This window comes from Aquarana catesbeiana, linkage group LG01 (genome assembly GCF_042186555.1).
Source record: "Aquarana catesbeiana isolate 2022-GZ linkage group LG01, ASM4218655v1, whole genome shotgun sequence".
Taxonomy (NCBI): Eukaryota; Metazoa; Chordata; class Amphibia; order Anura; family Ranidae; genus Aquarana; species Aquarana catesbeiana.
In genome coordinates this window covers 978,622,704-978,637,440 of record NC_133324.1, presented here as the reverse complement: position 1 = coordinate 978,637,440, position 14,737 = coordinate 978,622,704, and the positions used below count along the sequence as shown (strand labels likewise).

The 14,737-nt window shown below is 48.3% G+C and overlaps 1 protein-coding gene across 1 annotated transcript in view; it reads left to right on the top strand.

The window, feature by feature from the left end:
* LOC141128986 (hydroperoxide isomerase ALOXE3-like) overlaps nt 1-5,663 on the top strand; it is a 175,931-nt gene extending 170,268 nt beyond the window's left edge. The window contains exons 13-14 of the mRNA XM_073616676.1: nt 4,240-4,410; nt 4,604-5,663. Coding sequence (XP_073472777.1) covers nt 4,240-4,410; nt 4,604-4,783 — 351 coding nt within the window. The 3' untranslated portion in view covers nt 4,784-5,663. The remainder of the gene's footprint in view (nt 1-4,239; nt 4,411-4,603) is intronic.
* The last annotated feature ends 9,074 nt before the right edge of the window (nt 5,664-14,737 follow it).

Below are 14,737 nucleotides of genomic sequence, written 5' to 3'. Positions count from 1 at the left end.
CTTTCTTCCTTCATCTTCTTCATCTTCTGGTTCTTCTGGCTCTTCTGGTTCTTCCTCCGGCGTTCTCGTCCAGCATCTCCTCCGCGGCGTCTTCTATCTTCTTCTCCTCGGGCCGCTCCGCACCCATGGCATGGGGGGGAGGCTCCCGCTCTTCTCTTCATCTTCTTCTCTTCTTCATCTTCTTCTTCATCTTCTTCTTCTTCTTCTCTTCTTCCTTCTTCTCTTCTTCATTTCTTCTCCGGGCCGCTCCGCAGCCATGCTGGCATGGTGGGAGGCTCCCGCTGTGTGACGGCGTCTCTTCGTCTGACGGTTCTTAAATAACGGGGGCGGGGCCACCCAGTGACCCCGCCCCCCTCTGACGCACGGTGACTTGACGGGACTTCCCTGTGACGTCACGGTGAATGCCACAGGGAAGTCCTGTCATGTCCCGTGCGTCAGAGGGGGGCGGGGTCACCGGGTGGCCCCGCCCCCTGTTATTTAAGAACCGTCAGACGAAGAGACGCCGTCACACAGCGGGAGCCTCCCACCATGCCAGCATGGCTGCGGAGCGGCCCGGAGAAGAAATGAAGAAGAGAAGAAGGAAGAAGTGAAGAAGAAGAAGAAGAGGAAGAAGAAGATGAAGAAGAGAAGAAGATGAAGAGAAGAGCAGGAGCCTCCCCCCCATGCCATGGGTGCGGAGCGGCCCGAGGAGAAGAAGATAGAAGACGCCGCGGAGGAGATGCTGGACGAGAACGCCGGAGGAAGAACCAGAAGAGCCAGAAGAACCAGAAGATGAAGAAGATGAAGGAAGAAAGAAGAAGCATTTAAATAAAGGAATTGTCAAAAACTGTCTCTTGTCATTTTTAACATTTTTGACAGTTTTTTAGTGAAATGGTAGGGGTAAGTAACCCCTTACCATTTCACACAGGGGGGGGGGCCGGGATCTGGGGGTCCCCTTGTTAAAGGGGGCTTCCAGATTCCGATAAGCCCCCCGCCCGCAGACCCCCACAACCACCGGCCAGGGTTGTGGGGATGAGGCCCTTGTCTTCATCAACATGGGGACAAGGTGTTTTGGGGGGCTACTCCAAAGCACCCTCCCAATGTTGAGGGCATGTGGCCTGGTACGGTTCAGGAGGGGGGGGGCCGCACTCTCGTCCCCCCCTCTTTTCCTGCGGCCTGCCAGGTTGCGTGCTCGGATAAGGATCTGGTATGGATTTTTGGGGGAACCCCACGCCGTTTTTTTTTTATAATTTTGGCTGGGGTTCCCCTTAATATCCATACCAGACCTCAAGGGCCTTGTATGGAATTTAGGGGGACTCCCACATCATTTTTTTTTTTTAATTTTGGTTCGGGGTTGCCCTGTGGGGAATTCCCATGCCGTTTCAATGAACTTCTATTTGTATTGTCGGCAATGCAATAGCCGCGGTAGTTTTAAATGTGTTTTTTCCTTCAAAATGTCATTTTGCTGTCAGACTGTTCTAAACACGGGAAACATGCGCCCCTTTACAGGCATACTATAGACACCCCCCAGGTATGAAATTTAAAGGGATATTACACTTTTATTGTTTGACTTTAAGCATTATTAAAATCACTGCTCCTGAAAAAACGGCCGTTTTTAAAACTTTTTTTTGCATTGATCCATGTCCCCTGGGGGAGGACCCGGGTCCCCAAACACTTTTATTGACAATAACTTGCATATTAGCCTTTAAAATTAGCACTTTTGATTATTCATGTTCGTGTCCCATAGACTTTAACGGTGTTCGCGTGTTCGAACGAATTTTTTTCCTGTTCGCATGTTCTGGTGCGAACCGAACAGGGGGGTGTTCGGCTCATCCCTACTCGCTAGAATGTTTTCAAGCAGTTTTCTAGATCATCTGCCTTTTGATACCAAAGAGAAGCTTTTCCACTGCAGCTACTTGGCTAGGAAAGGGGGAAAAGTCATCCTCCAAAGTGGAAAGTCTGTTTTTCATCTAAACCACCCTCTCCCTGATGTTCTGCATATCCTGTCTCAGGAGCCCAATGTCTACCTTAATCTCCTCCATATTACCAGTTAGGGAGGTGTTGCAGGTTATGATGGCATTGAGTAGCTGAGTATTTACTTGCTCCAGTGTCAGCTTGGAAGGCTTGTCCACAGGCATGCTAGCGTCACTGCTCCTTGTGTGTGGAGGGCTGAGAGCACCATCTTGCTTGTCTGAGCGAGTGAATTCTTTCAGGAGAGCGGGAGCTGCTGGTAAGTTGCAGGATGGAGTAAGATGCTAAAGGCAGCAAGCGGAGCTCTCTTCAGACGTGTCCAGCCATCTTGGCAGTAGCCAAGCCCCCCTCAGAGTTGAATGTTATTTGAGTCACAGGCTCAAAGCAATTATGCATAAAAAGTATTGTGTCTTTATGCAATGCATACTTTGAGGTCAGCGATTTAGACTAGTATTAAGGAAACCTTTCTTTTTCGAAACTTTTTGAAACACCGAGGCTGCTATTGATGATGTTTAATTCTGGAAATGTAAGTTTCCTGGCTGTCATGCTTTGTTTTAACACTGTGAGTCACTTTCTTAGAGCAAGTGTGCAGATAGGGACTCACAAGTGTGCAGATAGGGACTTACAAGTGTGCAGAGAGGGACTCACAAGTGTGCAGAGAGGGACTCACAAGTGTGCAGAGAGGGACTCACAAGTGTGCAGATAGGGACTTACAAGTGTGCAGATAGGGACTCACAAGTGTGCAGATAGGGACTTACAAGTGTGCAGAGAGGGACTCACAAATGTGCAGATAGGGACTCACAAGTGTGCAGATAGGGACTCACAAGTGTGCAGAGAGGGACTCACAAGTGTGCAGAGAGGGACTTACAAGTGTGCAGATAGGGACTTACAAGTGTGCAGAGAGTGACTCACAAGTGTGCAGATAAGGACTCACAAGTGTGCAGATAGGGACTCACAAGTGTGCAGATAGGGACTCACAAGTGTGCAGATAGGGACTCACAAGTGTGCAGATAGGGACTCGCAAGTGTGCAGATAGGGACTCACAAGTGTGCAGAGGGTCACTCACAAGTGTGCAGAGGGTCACTCACAAGTGTTTAGAGAGGGACTCCCAAGTGTTTAGAGAGGGACTCCCAAGTGTTTAGAGAGGGACTCCCAAGTGTGCAGATGGGGACTCCCAAGTGTGCAGATGGGGACTCCCAAGTGTGCAGATGGGGACTCCCAAGTGTGCAGATGGGGACTCCCAAGTGTGCAGATGGGGACTCCCAAGTGTGCAGATGGGGACTCCCAAGTGTGCAGATGGGGACTCCCAAGTGTGCAGATGGGGACTCCCAAGTGTGCAGATGGGGACTCCCAAGTGTGCAGATGGGGACTCCCAAGTGTGCAGATGGGGACTCGCAAGTGTGCAGATAGGGACTCACAAGTGTGCAGAGGGTCACTCACAAGTGTGCAGATAAGGACTCCCAAGTGTTTAGAGAGGGACTCACAAGTGTTTAGAGAGGGACTCACAAGTGTTTAGAGAGGGACTCACAAGTGTTTAGAGAGGGACTCACAAGTGTGCAGATGGGGACTCACAAGTGTGCAGATGGGGACTCACAAATGTGCAGACAGGGACTCGCAAGTGTGCAGATAGGGACTCACAAGTGTGCAGAGGGTCACTCACAAGTGTGCAGATAAGGACTCCCAAGTGTTTAGAGAGGGACTCACAAGTGTTTAGAGAGGGACTCACAAGTGTTTAGAGAGGGACTCACAAGTGTGCAGATGGGGACTCACAAGTGTTTAGAGAGGGACTCACAAGTGTGCAGATGGGGACTCACAAGTGTGCAGATGGGGACTCACAAGTGTGCAGATGGGGACTCACAAATGTGCAGATGGGGACTCACAAATGTGCAGATGGGGACTCACAAATGTGCAGATGGGGACTCACAAGTGTGCAGATAGGGACTCACAAGTGTGTAGATAGGGATTCCTGACTATCTTTATTAGTTTAATTATTATCATTGAGCTATAGCAGGGGTCTTCAAACTACAGCCCTCCAGTTGTTCAGGAACTACAATTCCCATCATGTCTAGTCATGTCTGTGAATGTCAGAGTTTTACAATGCCTCATGGGATGTGCAGTTCCGCAACAGCTGGAGGGCTGTAGTTTGAGGATCCCTGAGCTATAGGGTCAATGAAACAGGCTGGCTGCATAAGGAAGTCAGCAATGGCAGTTCCCATATGTATTTGGTGTACACTTTGTGGAATCTTAATCTATGATATGTTCTTTCATTTGTGTTTGCCTCCTCTGCAGTTTGACTTCTATTCTTGGATGCCCAATGGCCCAACCACCATGAAAAGCCCCCCACCCAGCACCAAAGGTGTCACTACAATGAAGACTATTTTTGAAACGTTGCCTGATGTAAACAGTACAGCTGCTGGTATAAATGTCGTGTGGGTTCTCAGCAATGAGCCCATGGATAGGGTGAGTTGCCTAAAAGGAGCGAGAAGTAATACATAAATATGCCTTGGGCCTAAAAATGGTATTACACATAATCTATGTCAAACAGAACCTGGCAATCAAATGCATTTCAGGGTCTGCTATGGCATATAGTGATTATTTAATACTGAATGGATGTATTGTAAAGAAAATCACAAAAAGGTCTCCTTCTTTACAGAGGCGTCTAGGAGAGTACCCTGATGAACTTTTTACAGAGAAGACCCCACTGCAGTTTATTAAGAGGTTCCAAGATCAACTGTCTGAGATCTCCAAATCCATTCAGGAGCGGAACAAGACCATGCTTCTGCCCTATCCCTACATGGACCCAAGTCAGATAGAAAACGGTGTCTCCATTTAATAATGATAGTGATGCTTCTGCTTTCTGACTCTGTTCTTTGATTTTTTTTTTGTGTTTGCATCTCTACTCTCTACATGTAATGGTATCCATGCAGACTATAATAATATTTAAAGTGGTTGTAAACTCTCCCCCGACAACTTTGTCCCATTGCAAATCAGCATAAAAAAGCATAATGAACACTGCTCGGAGATATCTCCTTACTTGCTTAGTATTGTTGTAATCCTTTTTGTTCTTTAGAATGACCTCACTGAGCATGCCCAGATCTCCCCTGATTTACGGCACACTCTGTGTACTTGTCTATCTATTATCAGGACTTCCTACGGCACAACACTGAAAACCCACGAGACTTCATAATCACTCAGAGCTTCCTACTACACCCCATGTGACCATGTGACATCACATGCAGTGTAAACCTGGCCATCGGACAGCATTACTGCAGTCTTATCAGCTGAAGCTGATAAGACTGACATATACAAACACTAGATAATTGGCACATTTAAATACTATGAAATAAAACAAGTCAGCTATGAGCAGTAAAGCAGGGTTGCCATAGAAACGTTGGATTGAGAAGGAGGCTTGGTTAACAGTACAGGAAGTGGTCAATGTAAGGGCAGAAATACACTCTACTGTGGACTCAGAAAACAATACTTAAGATGGCACTACCTAACCCCTGGAAACACGTTTTTTTTAAAGTTTCTTTAAACAGTAAGTAATATGCGATTTGGGCTGGATTACAGTGGCTATATTTTGATAATTACTTATTATAATGGACTAAATGAAAAGCAGCATCAGAGTGGGAGAGTTTACTTCTTCTTTAAGGATAAATGTGGATGAAATAATCTCTTGTATCAGGAATAAAGGCTTTCTCAATAAATATCTTTTTATGCAAAAATATTTACCATATCTTCTCTGTTGTGTTTCTGGTCCTCTCCTGGGCCGTATACCAGCGTTAGTGGCAACTGAACATGCCAACAGTTATGAAAACATAAATACTGCAATAGGTCCAAATGCAGAGTATCATGTTACACATGCATTTTTGTTTGTTTGCCTTTAAATTATTTTGTTCCTTCTTCACTCCACCGCTAGAAGATGCTCTGTATTTCTAGTCCCACCTTCTTTTTTTGTGTGTCTTTAGTTTCTGTTCTGAGCACATGTAATTGCTGGAGCTAGGCACGCTGTGATTTTCTGACCTACCGTATCTGATGTTCATCTGTTAAGATCTGCACAAGTTTTGGTTTAAAACATTCTGCTATCTGCAAGATGTCAATATTTATTATACAAAACATTTCATTTTACAATGTTATGACCATGTTTTTAAAATGAAATGTTTTGTATAATAATAAATACTTCTCAAAACTTTTTGTTTATATATAAGACATCTCAATTCTCCTGCGAGGTGTGGGAGACTCCCGCATTTCTGCGGCGGCTCCCCCACACCGGCTAGCGCCTCCCGGTCTCCCGGGAATGATCGGTCCGGGCAGAAAACCCAGACAGGAGAGGAGCCGGCTGCGGGGGGACGAGGGGGGGTGGAGGAGGAGGACAGGGGCAGTAGAAGAGAAGACGTAGCCGGAGGAGAACAGGAAGGGGGGGGCGGAGAAGGACATGGAGGGGGCCAGGGGAGAAGCACATAGAAGGGAACGATCAGGGCAGCAGAAAACAGCTGTGAACACCGATCTCCCTGTATAGATTTTTATCTGACAGCCGCTTCTCCTTCTCTCCCTCGGCTGTCAGTTGAAAAGCTGTACAGGGAGATCGGTGTTCACAGCTGGCGGGTCCCCTCCTATCTGGACTTGGAAACAGTGAGTGAGATCGCTCCTGTGATAACTGAGCAGAATAAACCTTGTTTACTCTGCTCAGTTTATGAATGAAAAGGAGCCTCTGTCTCCTGTCCATTCATCTTTAGTGCTGAGAAATGGACTTGGGAATGTGTACTCAGTCCCTTTCCATATCTCAAGGAGGAGATGTAAGCGGTCTGTTTAGACCCCTGATATCTCACCAAAGCCCCCCAAAAATATAAAAAAAATTATTGTAAAAAAAAAAATTCTAAAAAATGAAAAAAAAGTGTAAAAAAATTAAATAAACTACTGACACCAATCTCCCCTGCTCTACCAACACTGTCCACTGCTCCAACCACCTCCCCCCAAAAAGCATTGTAAAAAAAAATTAAAAACAAATTAAATTTAAAAAAAAATCTATTATAAAAAATGAACAAAAATGTTTTGTCGTGAAGCTGGGGGGGGGGGTTGGATTACGGGCGAGAAGCGCCATTTGACAGATTTCTTGAATGCTGAAAAAAACGTGTTAATATGTGCTGATAATCCTTTACATGGCTTTAACACATACTGCAATGAACTGCGTTTTACAGCATGGTAAAATGCAGGTCACTGCAAGGACATATAATAAATAGTTGCTTTCTGTGTCTTGTGTACAACACAACAATGCAATGCACATACATGAACATGAATGCAATGCAAGTTTATTGAAGAAAAAAAACCCCGTAGCATCAGAGGGGGGTGGGGTCACCCAAACATGTCACTGGGTAACCCCGCATCGTTTTCCCGTTGCATCAGAGGGCGGCGGGGTGACCCGCGCACATCACGTGTGGCCCCGACCTCAGCTAGTTAAGAACTGTCACGGCAGGTCCAGCTTCATTCAGCGGGCTCCTCCCATGGAGGCGGATCGTGTTGTGGTGGCGTCTTTCTCCATATCCCAGGAGGAGGAAGGATTACATCGCTGGAATTTTTTTTTCTTTTTTAATAAAGGACTTCTCCCATGCTGTGTCTGTGTGTTTTTTACAATTTTGGACACTTTTCTTGTGAAATGGTAGAAGTACAATGTACCCATTACCATTTCACACAGGGGGGAGGGCCGGGATCTGGGGGTCCTCTTGTTAAAGGGGGCTTCCAGATTCCGATAAGCCCCCCACCCGCAGACCCCCACAACCACTGAGCAAGGGTTGTGGGGATGAGGCCCTTGTCCCCATCAACATAGGGACATCCTCCCCATGTTGAGGGCATGTGGCCTGGCTAGTACAGTTCAGAAGGGAGGCACTCCCTCGTCCCCCCCCTCTTTTTCTGCGGCCTGCCATGTTGCGTGCTTGGATAAGGGTCTGGTATGGATTTTGAGGGGGACCCTCATGCCATTTTTTTTTAATTCTTGCACGGGGTTCCCCTTAAAATCCATACCAGACCTGAAGGGCCTGGTATGGAATTTGGGGAGACCCCCACGCATTTTTTTTTTTAATTTTGGTTCTGGGTTCCCTGCACTGTGGGGGTATCCCAGGCCATTTTTATCAATGAACTTTTATGTGTATTGCTGGACCGACAATTCATTAAAAGCCGGCACTAGCGCTAGCTCTTTTAAATGACTTTTTTTTCCTTTAGAAATGTCATTTTGCTGTCAGACTGTTCTAAGCACGGGAAACATGCGCCCCTTTACAAGCATACTATAGACACCCCCCAGGTATGAAATTTAAAGGAATATTTCACTTTTATTGTTTCACTTTAAGCATTATTAAAATCACTGCTCCCAAAAAAACGGCCGTTTTTAAAACTTTTTTTGCATTGATACGTGTCCCCTGGGGCAGGACCCAGGTCCCCCCCAAACACTTTTTATGACAATAACTTGCATAATAACCTTTAAAATGAGCACTTTTGATTTTTCATGTTCGTGTGCCATAGACTTTAACGGTGTTCACGTGTTCAAACTAATTTTTTGCCTGTTCGCATGTTCTGCTGCGAACCGAACTGGGGTGTGTTTCGGCTCATCCCTAACCTGCACCCACACGCCTGAAATGAACACCTGTGGCTGTGTCCACTGTCTATTAACAAAGAATCCCATGCTACTGAGCAATGCTCAAAGAGAATCTTGTGCAATTGAAGTAATTTGAATAAAAGTAGCATACAAACCGCTAAGTGCACAGGGAACATACAAACACGGGAGCCGTTTTCCTTCTAAAAGTTTTGTATTTATATCCACCTAGCTCTGAGATTTACACAGCAATGCCAGATAACAGTCCTGCATGTCAGGCAAAGGGGGGGGGCCTTAATTTTCTGATGCACCTTCACTAACAGGTTTCTTTCCCATCCTGTGATTAGGCCATGATGGGAGGAGAAGCAGCAGACTAATGAGCTCATCTATGTCAGCCTTTCCTCCTATCAGGATACTTCTTGCACTGCAACACCTGAGATTTTTTGGATACATTCTAGTGTTACTTTGACTTTGGATAGAAGTAACGGGTGCGTAAAAATTGGTCTTTGGGTGTCGGTGGCGACTTCCCACCGTAACCCTATAGAGGTAATCTTGATGAAAGCAAGAATTGGCCTTGCTGTAAAAAATTCCAATGATATGTACTTGTCAAACAGGTGTTGAAAAATTAATATTTGGGTGTCAATTGTGCCCATGAAACCTATACCAAAAACATTCTTCCAAATTAAATGATTGAACACCCTCAAAGCTAGGCAGCCTCAAAGTCCTGCAGAGATTCCACATCCCAAAAAGACTTAATCAGTAACATCGGCATCAGGGGCTTCAAAGCTGGTAATCCAGGACTGATTATTTTTATAAAAGTCAAACGGTCCACGGAGTCTGTGGACAGACGCATTCTATGATCAGTAACGAAACCTCCTGCAGGACGGAATTCCCGTTCTGAAAGCACACTGGATGCAGGGCAGCCCAACAACTCAATAGCATACTGGGCAAGTTCTGGCCAGTGGTCTATTCTTATGACCCAGTAAGTCAGTGGATCGGCAGCTGGAAAGCTCTCCATCTCTGTTTTGGCCCCGAGGTAATCGTCCACCATAGACGCTGGTGGATGCTGCCGATGGGAGGTGGAAGCTGACAGCCCTGGGCGGCGAGGACTAAAAAAATTCCGAAATGCCTCACTCAGGCGGATGCCTTCTCCAACGCTCCTCTCTTGACCAACAGAAGACCCAAAACAATGTTTTCCACCAAAGTGTAACCTACTGGAGTCAGGAAAAACGTATAATAAAATCCTCTTTAACGTGTCCTCAAGAGATTTTATCTTCTGCACTCTCTGTGGGGACGGAATGAGTTCTGAGACCTTCCCCTTATAACGATGGTCAAGGAGGGTTACCAACCAGTAATCATCCTTCTTTATGTCACGTATTCTTGGGTCCTTTCGCAGGCTTTGAAGCATGAGGTTGCCCATGCGCCTCAAATTTGCTGAGGCTTGAGAAGCAGACTCCTCGGGGTCACTCAGGATGACAGCATCTGGAGCTTCCTCATCCCAGCCACGTACTACTCCCAAGGGTCCTGGGGTTGAAAGTTATCACTTACATATTGACACAGTAGTGGCTGGTGAAGTTTTAGGATGGGGGGCAGCAGACCCCACCCTTCCTTTTTAACCCTCCCACTTGGTGAAAATGGTGAAAATGGGTGTGGGGTGAAAATGGTGAAAATTGGTGTGGTTTCAGTTAAATAGTGAGCGTGGCACTAAGATGGTGTGGTTAGCATCTGAGATGAACGAGGGATGGAGTGAGAGGGAGGAAAACCAGGCACTGCTAATCACCTGTCCAGTACAGTCCCAACAGTGAAGCATGGTGGTGGCAGCATCATGCTGTGGGGGTGTTTTTCAGCTGCAGGGACAGGACGACTGGTTGCAATCGAGGGAAAGATGAATGTGGCCAAGTACAAGGATATCCTGGATGAAAAATTTCTCTAGAGTGCTTAGGACCTAAGACTGGGCCGAAGGTTTACCTTCCAACAAAACAATGACCCTAAGCACACAGCTAAAATAACAAAAGAGTGCCTTCACAACAACTCCGTGACTGTTCTTGAATCGCCCAGCCAGAGCCCTGACTTAAACCCAATTGAGCATCTCTGGAGAGACCTAAAAATGGCTGTCCACCAACGTTTACCATCCAACTTGACAGAACTGGAGAGGATCTGCAAGGAGGAATGGCTAAATTGTTACATCTTTCCCAAAAAGACTCATGGCTGTATTAGATCAAAAGGGTGCTTCTAATAATACTGAGCAAAGGGTCTGAATACTTAGGACCATGTGATATTTCAGTTTTTCTTTTTTAATAAATCTGCAAAAATGTCAACAATTCTGTGTTTTTCTGTCAATATGGGGGGCTGTGTGTACATTAATGAGGAAAAAAATGAACTTAAATGATTTTAGCAAATGGCTGCAATATAACAAAGAGTGAAAAATTTAAGGGGGTCTGAATACTTTCCGTCCCCACTGTATGTGTATTCTAGAAAGTTTAACAATCAGCAGATAAAAATACTCCAAACACCTGGTGTTAGCACTTCAATCATCCCGGCCCTATGGTTGTTATGGTGTCAGGATGATTGAAGCACATTATTTCTATTATTATATTGTAATATAAAAATAAATCATTTAACTCTTCATAATGCAGAATCAGTGGGAGCCCTGAGCGTGTCACTTGCCACGTCACCTGCCACCAGATGCCATCAGGTGCCCCCAGCAGAGTCCGTCCTTACATCAGGTGCCCCAGCAGAGTCCGTCCTTACATCAGGTGCCCCAGCATAGTCCGTCCCTACATCAGGTGCCCCCAGCGGAGTCTGTTCTTACATCAGGTGCCCCCAGCGGAGTCTGTTCTTACATCAGGTGCCCCCAGCGAAGTCCGTCCTTACATCAGGTGCCCCCAACGGAGTCTTTCCTTACATCAGGCGCTCCAGTGAAGTCTGTCCTACATCAGGTGCCCCCAGCGGAGTCCCTCCTTACATCAGGTGCCCCCAGCGGAGTCCCTCCTTATATCAGGTGCCCCCAGCGGAGTCCCTCCTTATATCAGGTGACCCCAGTGGAATCCCTCCTTACATCAGGTGCCCCCAGTGGAGTCCCTCCTTATATCAGGTGCCCCCAGCGGAGTCCCTCCTTACATCAGGTGCCCCCAGCGGAGTCCCTCCTTATATCAGGTGCCCCCAGCGGAGTCCCTCCTTATATCAGGTGCCCCCAGTGGAATCCCTCCTTACATCAGGTGCCCCCAGCGGAGTCCCTCCTTACATCAGGTGCCCCCAGCGGAGTCCCTCCTTACATCTGTGTCCCCAGCAGAGTCCGTCCTTACATCTGTGTTCCCAGCGGAGCCCCTCTTTACATCTGTGTCCCCAGTGGAGTCTGTTCTTACATCTGTGTCCCCAGCAGAGCCCCTCCTTACATCTGTATCCCCAGCGGAGCCCCTCCTTACATCTGTGTCCCCAGCGGAGCCCCTTCTTACATCTGTGTCCCCAGCGGACTCCGTCCTTACATCTGTGTCCCCAGCGGAGCCCTTCCTTACATCTGTGTCCCCAGTGGAGTCTGTCCTTACATCTGTGTCCCCAGCAGAGCCCCTCCATACATCTGTTTCCCCCCTTACATCTGTGTCCCCAGCGGAGCCCCTCCATACATGTGTGTCCCCAGCGGAGCCCCTCCATACATCTGTGTCCCCAGCGGAGCCCCTCTTTACATCTGTGTCCACAGCAGAGCCCCTCCCATACATCTGTTTCCCCAGCGGAGTCCGTCCTTACATCTGTGTCCCCAGCAGAGTCTGTCCTTACATCTGTGTCCCCAGTGGAGCCCCTCCATACATCTGTGTCCCCAGCAGACTCCGTCATTACATCTGTGTCCCCATCTGAGCCCCTCCATACATCTGTGTCCCCAATGGAGCCCCTCCTTACATCTGTGTCCCCAGTGGAGCCCCTCCATACATCTGTGTCCGCAGCGGACTCCGTCCTTACATCTGTGTCCCCATCTGAGCCCCTCCATGCATCTGTGTCCTCAATGGAGCCCCTCCTTACATCTGTGTCCACAGCAGAGCCCCTCCATACATCTGTGTCCTCAGCGGAGTCCGTCCTTACATCTGTGTCCCCAGCAGAGTCCGTCCTTACATCTGTGTCCCCAGCAGAGTCCGTCCTTACATCTGTGTCCCCAGCGGAGCCCCTCCTTACATCTGTGTCCCCAACGGAGCCCCTCCTTACATCTGTGTCCCCAGCAGAGCCCCTCCATAAATCTGTGTCCCCAGCAGAGTCCGTCCTTACATCTGTGTGCTCAGCGGAGCCCCTCTTTACATCTGTGTCCCCAGTGGAGTCTGTTCTTACATCTGTGTCCCCAGCGGAGCCCCTCCTTACATCTGTGTCCCCAGCGGAGCAGCAGGGTCCTCCTCACATCTGTGTCCCCAGTGGAGCAGCAGGGTCCTCCTCACATCTGTGTCCCCGGCAGCACAGCACTTCTTCAAGCCGAGTCTGTGCTTTCTCCATGTGTTCAGTGGAGAGGGGAGGGGCCTCCCCTCTCCACTGAACCCACATGGATTAGTCCTCACGGCGGCCATTTTTTTGTAGCCCGCCGGAAGTGACTTTGTTCTCACACTGAGAACAAAGCACCCAGCCGGTCATTTTTTTATTTATTTTTTTCCTAAAGGGGCTGTTAACCACTTGCCGACCGCCTACCGCATATATACTGCGGCAGAATGGCACGGGCAGGCAGAATCACGTACCCGTACGTGATCTGCCTCCCGCGGGCGGGGGGTCCGATCGGACCCCCCCCGGTGCCAGCGGTGGTCGGCATTTGACTGGGAGCGTCGGGAGGCGAGGGGGAGACCATCCGATCGTGGCCCCCCCCTCGCGATCGCTCCCAGCCAATGGGAATCCTCCTCTGCCTGTGTGCAGTTTCACACAGGCAGGGGATGTGATGTCATCTCTCCTCGGTCTGGCAGTTTCCGTTCCAGCGCCGAGGAGAGAAGACAAGTGAGTGCACACAACACACACACACACAGTAGAACATGCCAGGCATACTTTACACCCCCGATCCCCCCCCGATCGCCCCCCGATCCCCCCCCAATCACCCCCCCCCCCCCCGTCACAAACTGACATTAGCAGTATTTTTTTTTTCTGATTACTGCATAGTGTCAGTTTGTGACAGTTACAGTGTTAGGGCAGTGAGTATTACCCCCCTTTAGGTCTAGGGTACCCCCCTAACCCCCCCTAATAAAGTTTTAACCCCTTGATCACCCCCCCTCACCAGTGTCGCTAAGCGATCATTTTTCTGATCGCTGTATTAGTGTCGCTGGTGACGCTAGTTAGGGACGTAAATATTTAGGTTCGCCGTCAGTGTTTTATAGCGACAGGGACCCCCATATACTACCTAATAAATGTTTTAACCCCTTGATTGCCCCCTAGTTAACCCTTTCACCACTGATCACCGTATAACTGTTACGGGTGACGCTGGTTAGTTCGTTTATTTTTTATAGTGTCAGGGCACCCGCCGTTTATTACCGAATAAAGGTTTAGCCCCCTGATCGCCCGGCGGTGATATGCGTCGCCCCAGGCAGCGTCAGATTAGCGCCAGTACTGCTAACACCCACGCACGCAGCATACGCCTCCCTTAGTGGTATAGTATCTGTACGGATCAATATCTGATCCAATCAGATCTATACTAGCGTCCCCAGCAGTTTAGGGTTCCCGAAAACGCAGTGTTAGCGGGATCAGCCCAGATACCCGCTAGCACCTGCGTTTTGCCCCTCCGCCCGGCCCAGCCCACCCAAGTGCAGTATCGATCGATCACTGTCACTTACAAAACACTAAACGCATAACTGCAGCGTTCGCAGAGTCAGGCCTGATCCCTGCGATCGCTAACAGTTTTTTTGGTAGCGTTTTGGTGAACTGGCAAGCACCAGCCCCAGGCAGCGTCAGATTAGCGCCAGTACCGCTAACACCCACGCACGCAGCATACGCCTCCCTTAGTGGTATAGTATCTGATCGGATCAATATCTGATCCGATCAGATCTATACTAGCGTCCCCAGCAGTTTAGGGTTCCCAAACACGCAGTGTTAGCGGGATCAGCCCAGATACCTGCTAGCACCTGCGTTTTGCCCCTCCGCCCGGCCCAGCCCAGCCCAGCCCACCCAAGTGCAGTATCGATCGATCACTGACACTTCCAAAACACTAAACGCATAACTGCAGCGTTCGCAGAGTCAGGCCTGATCCCTGCG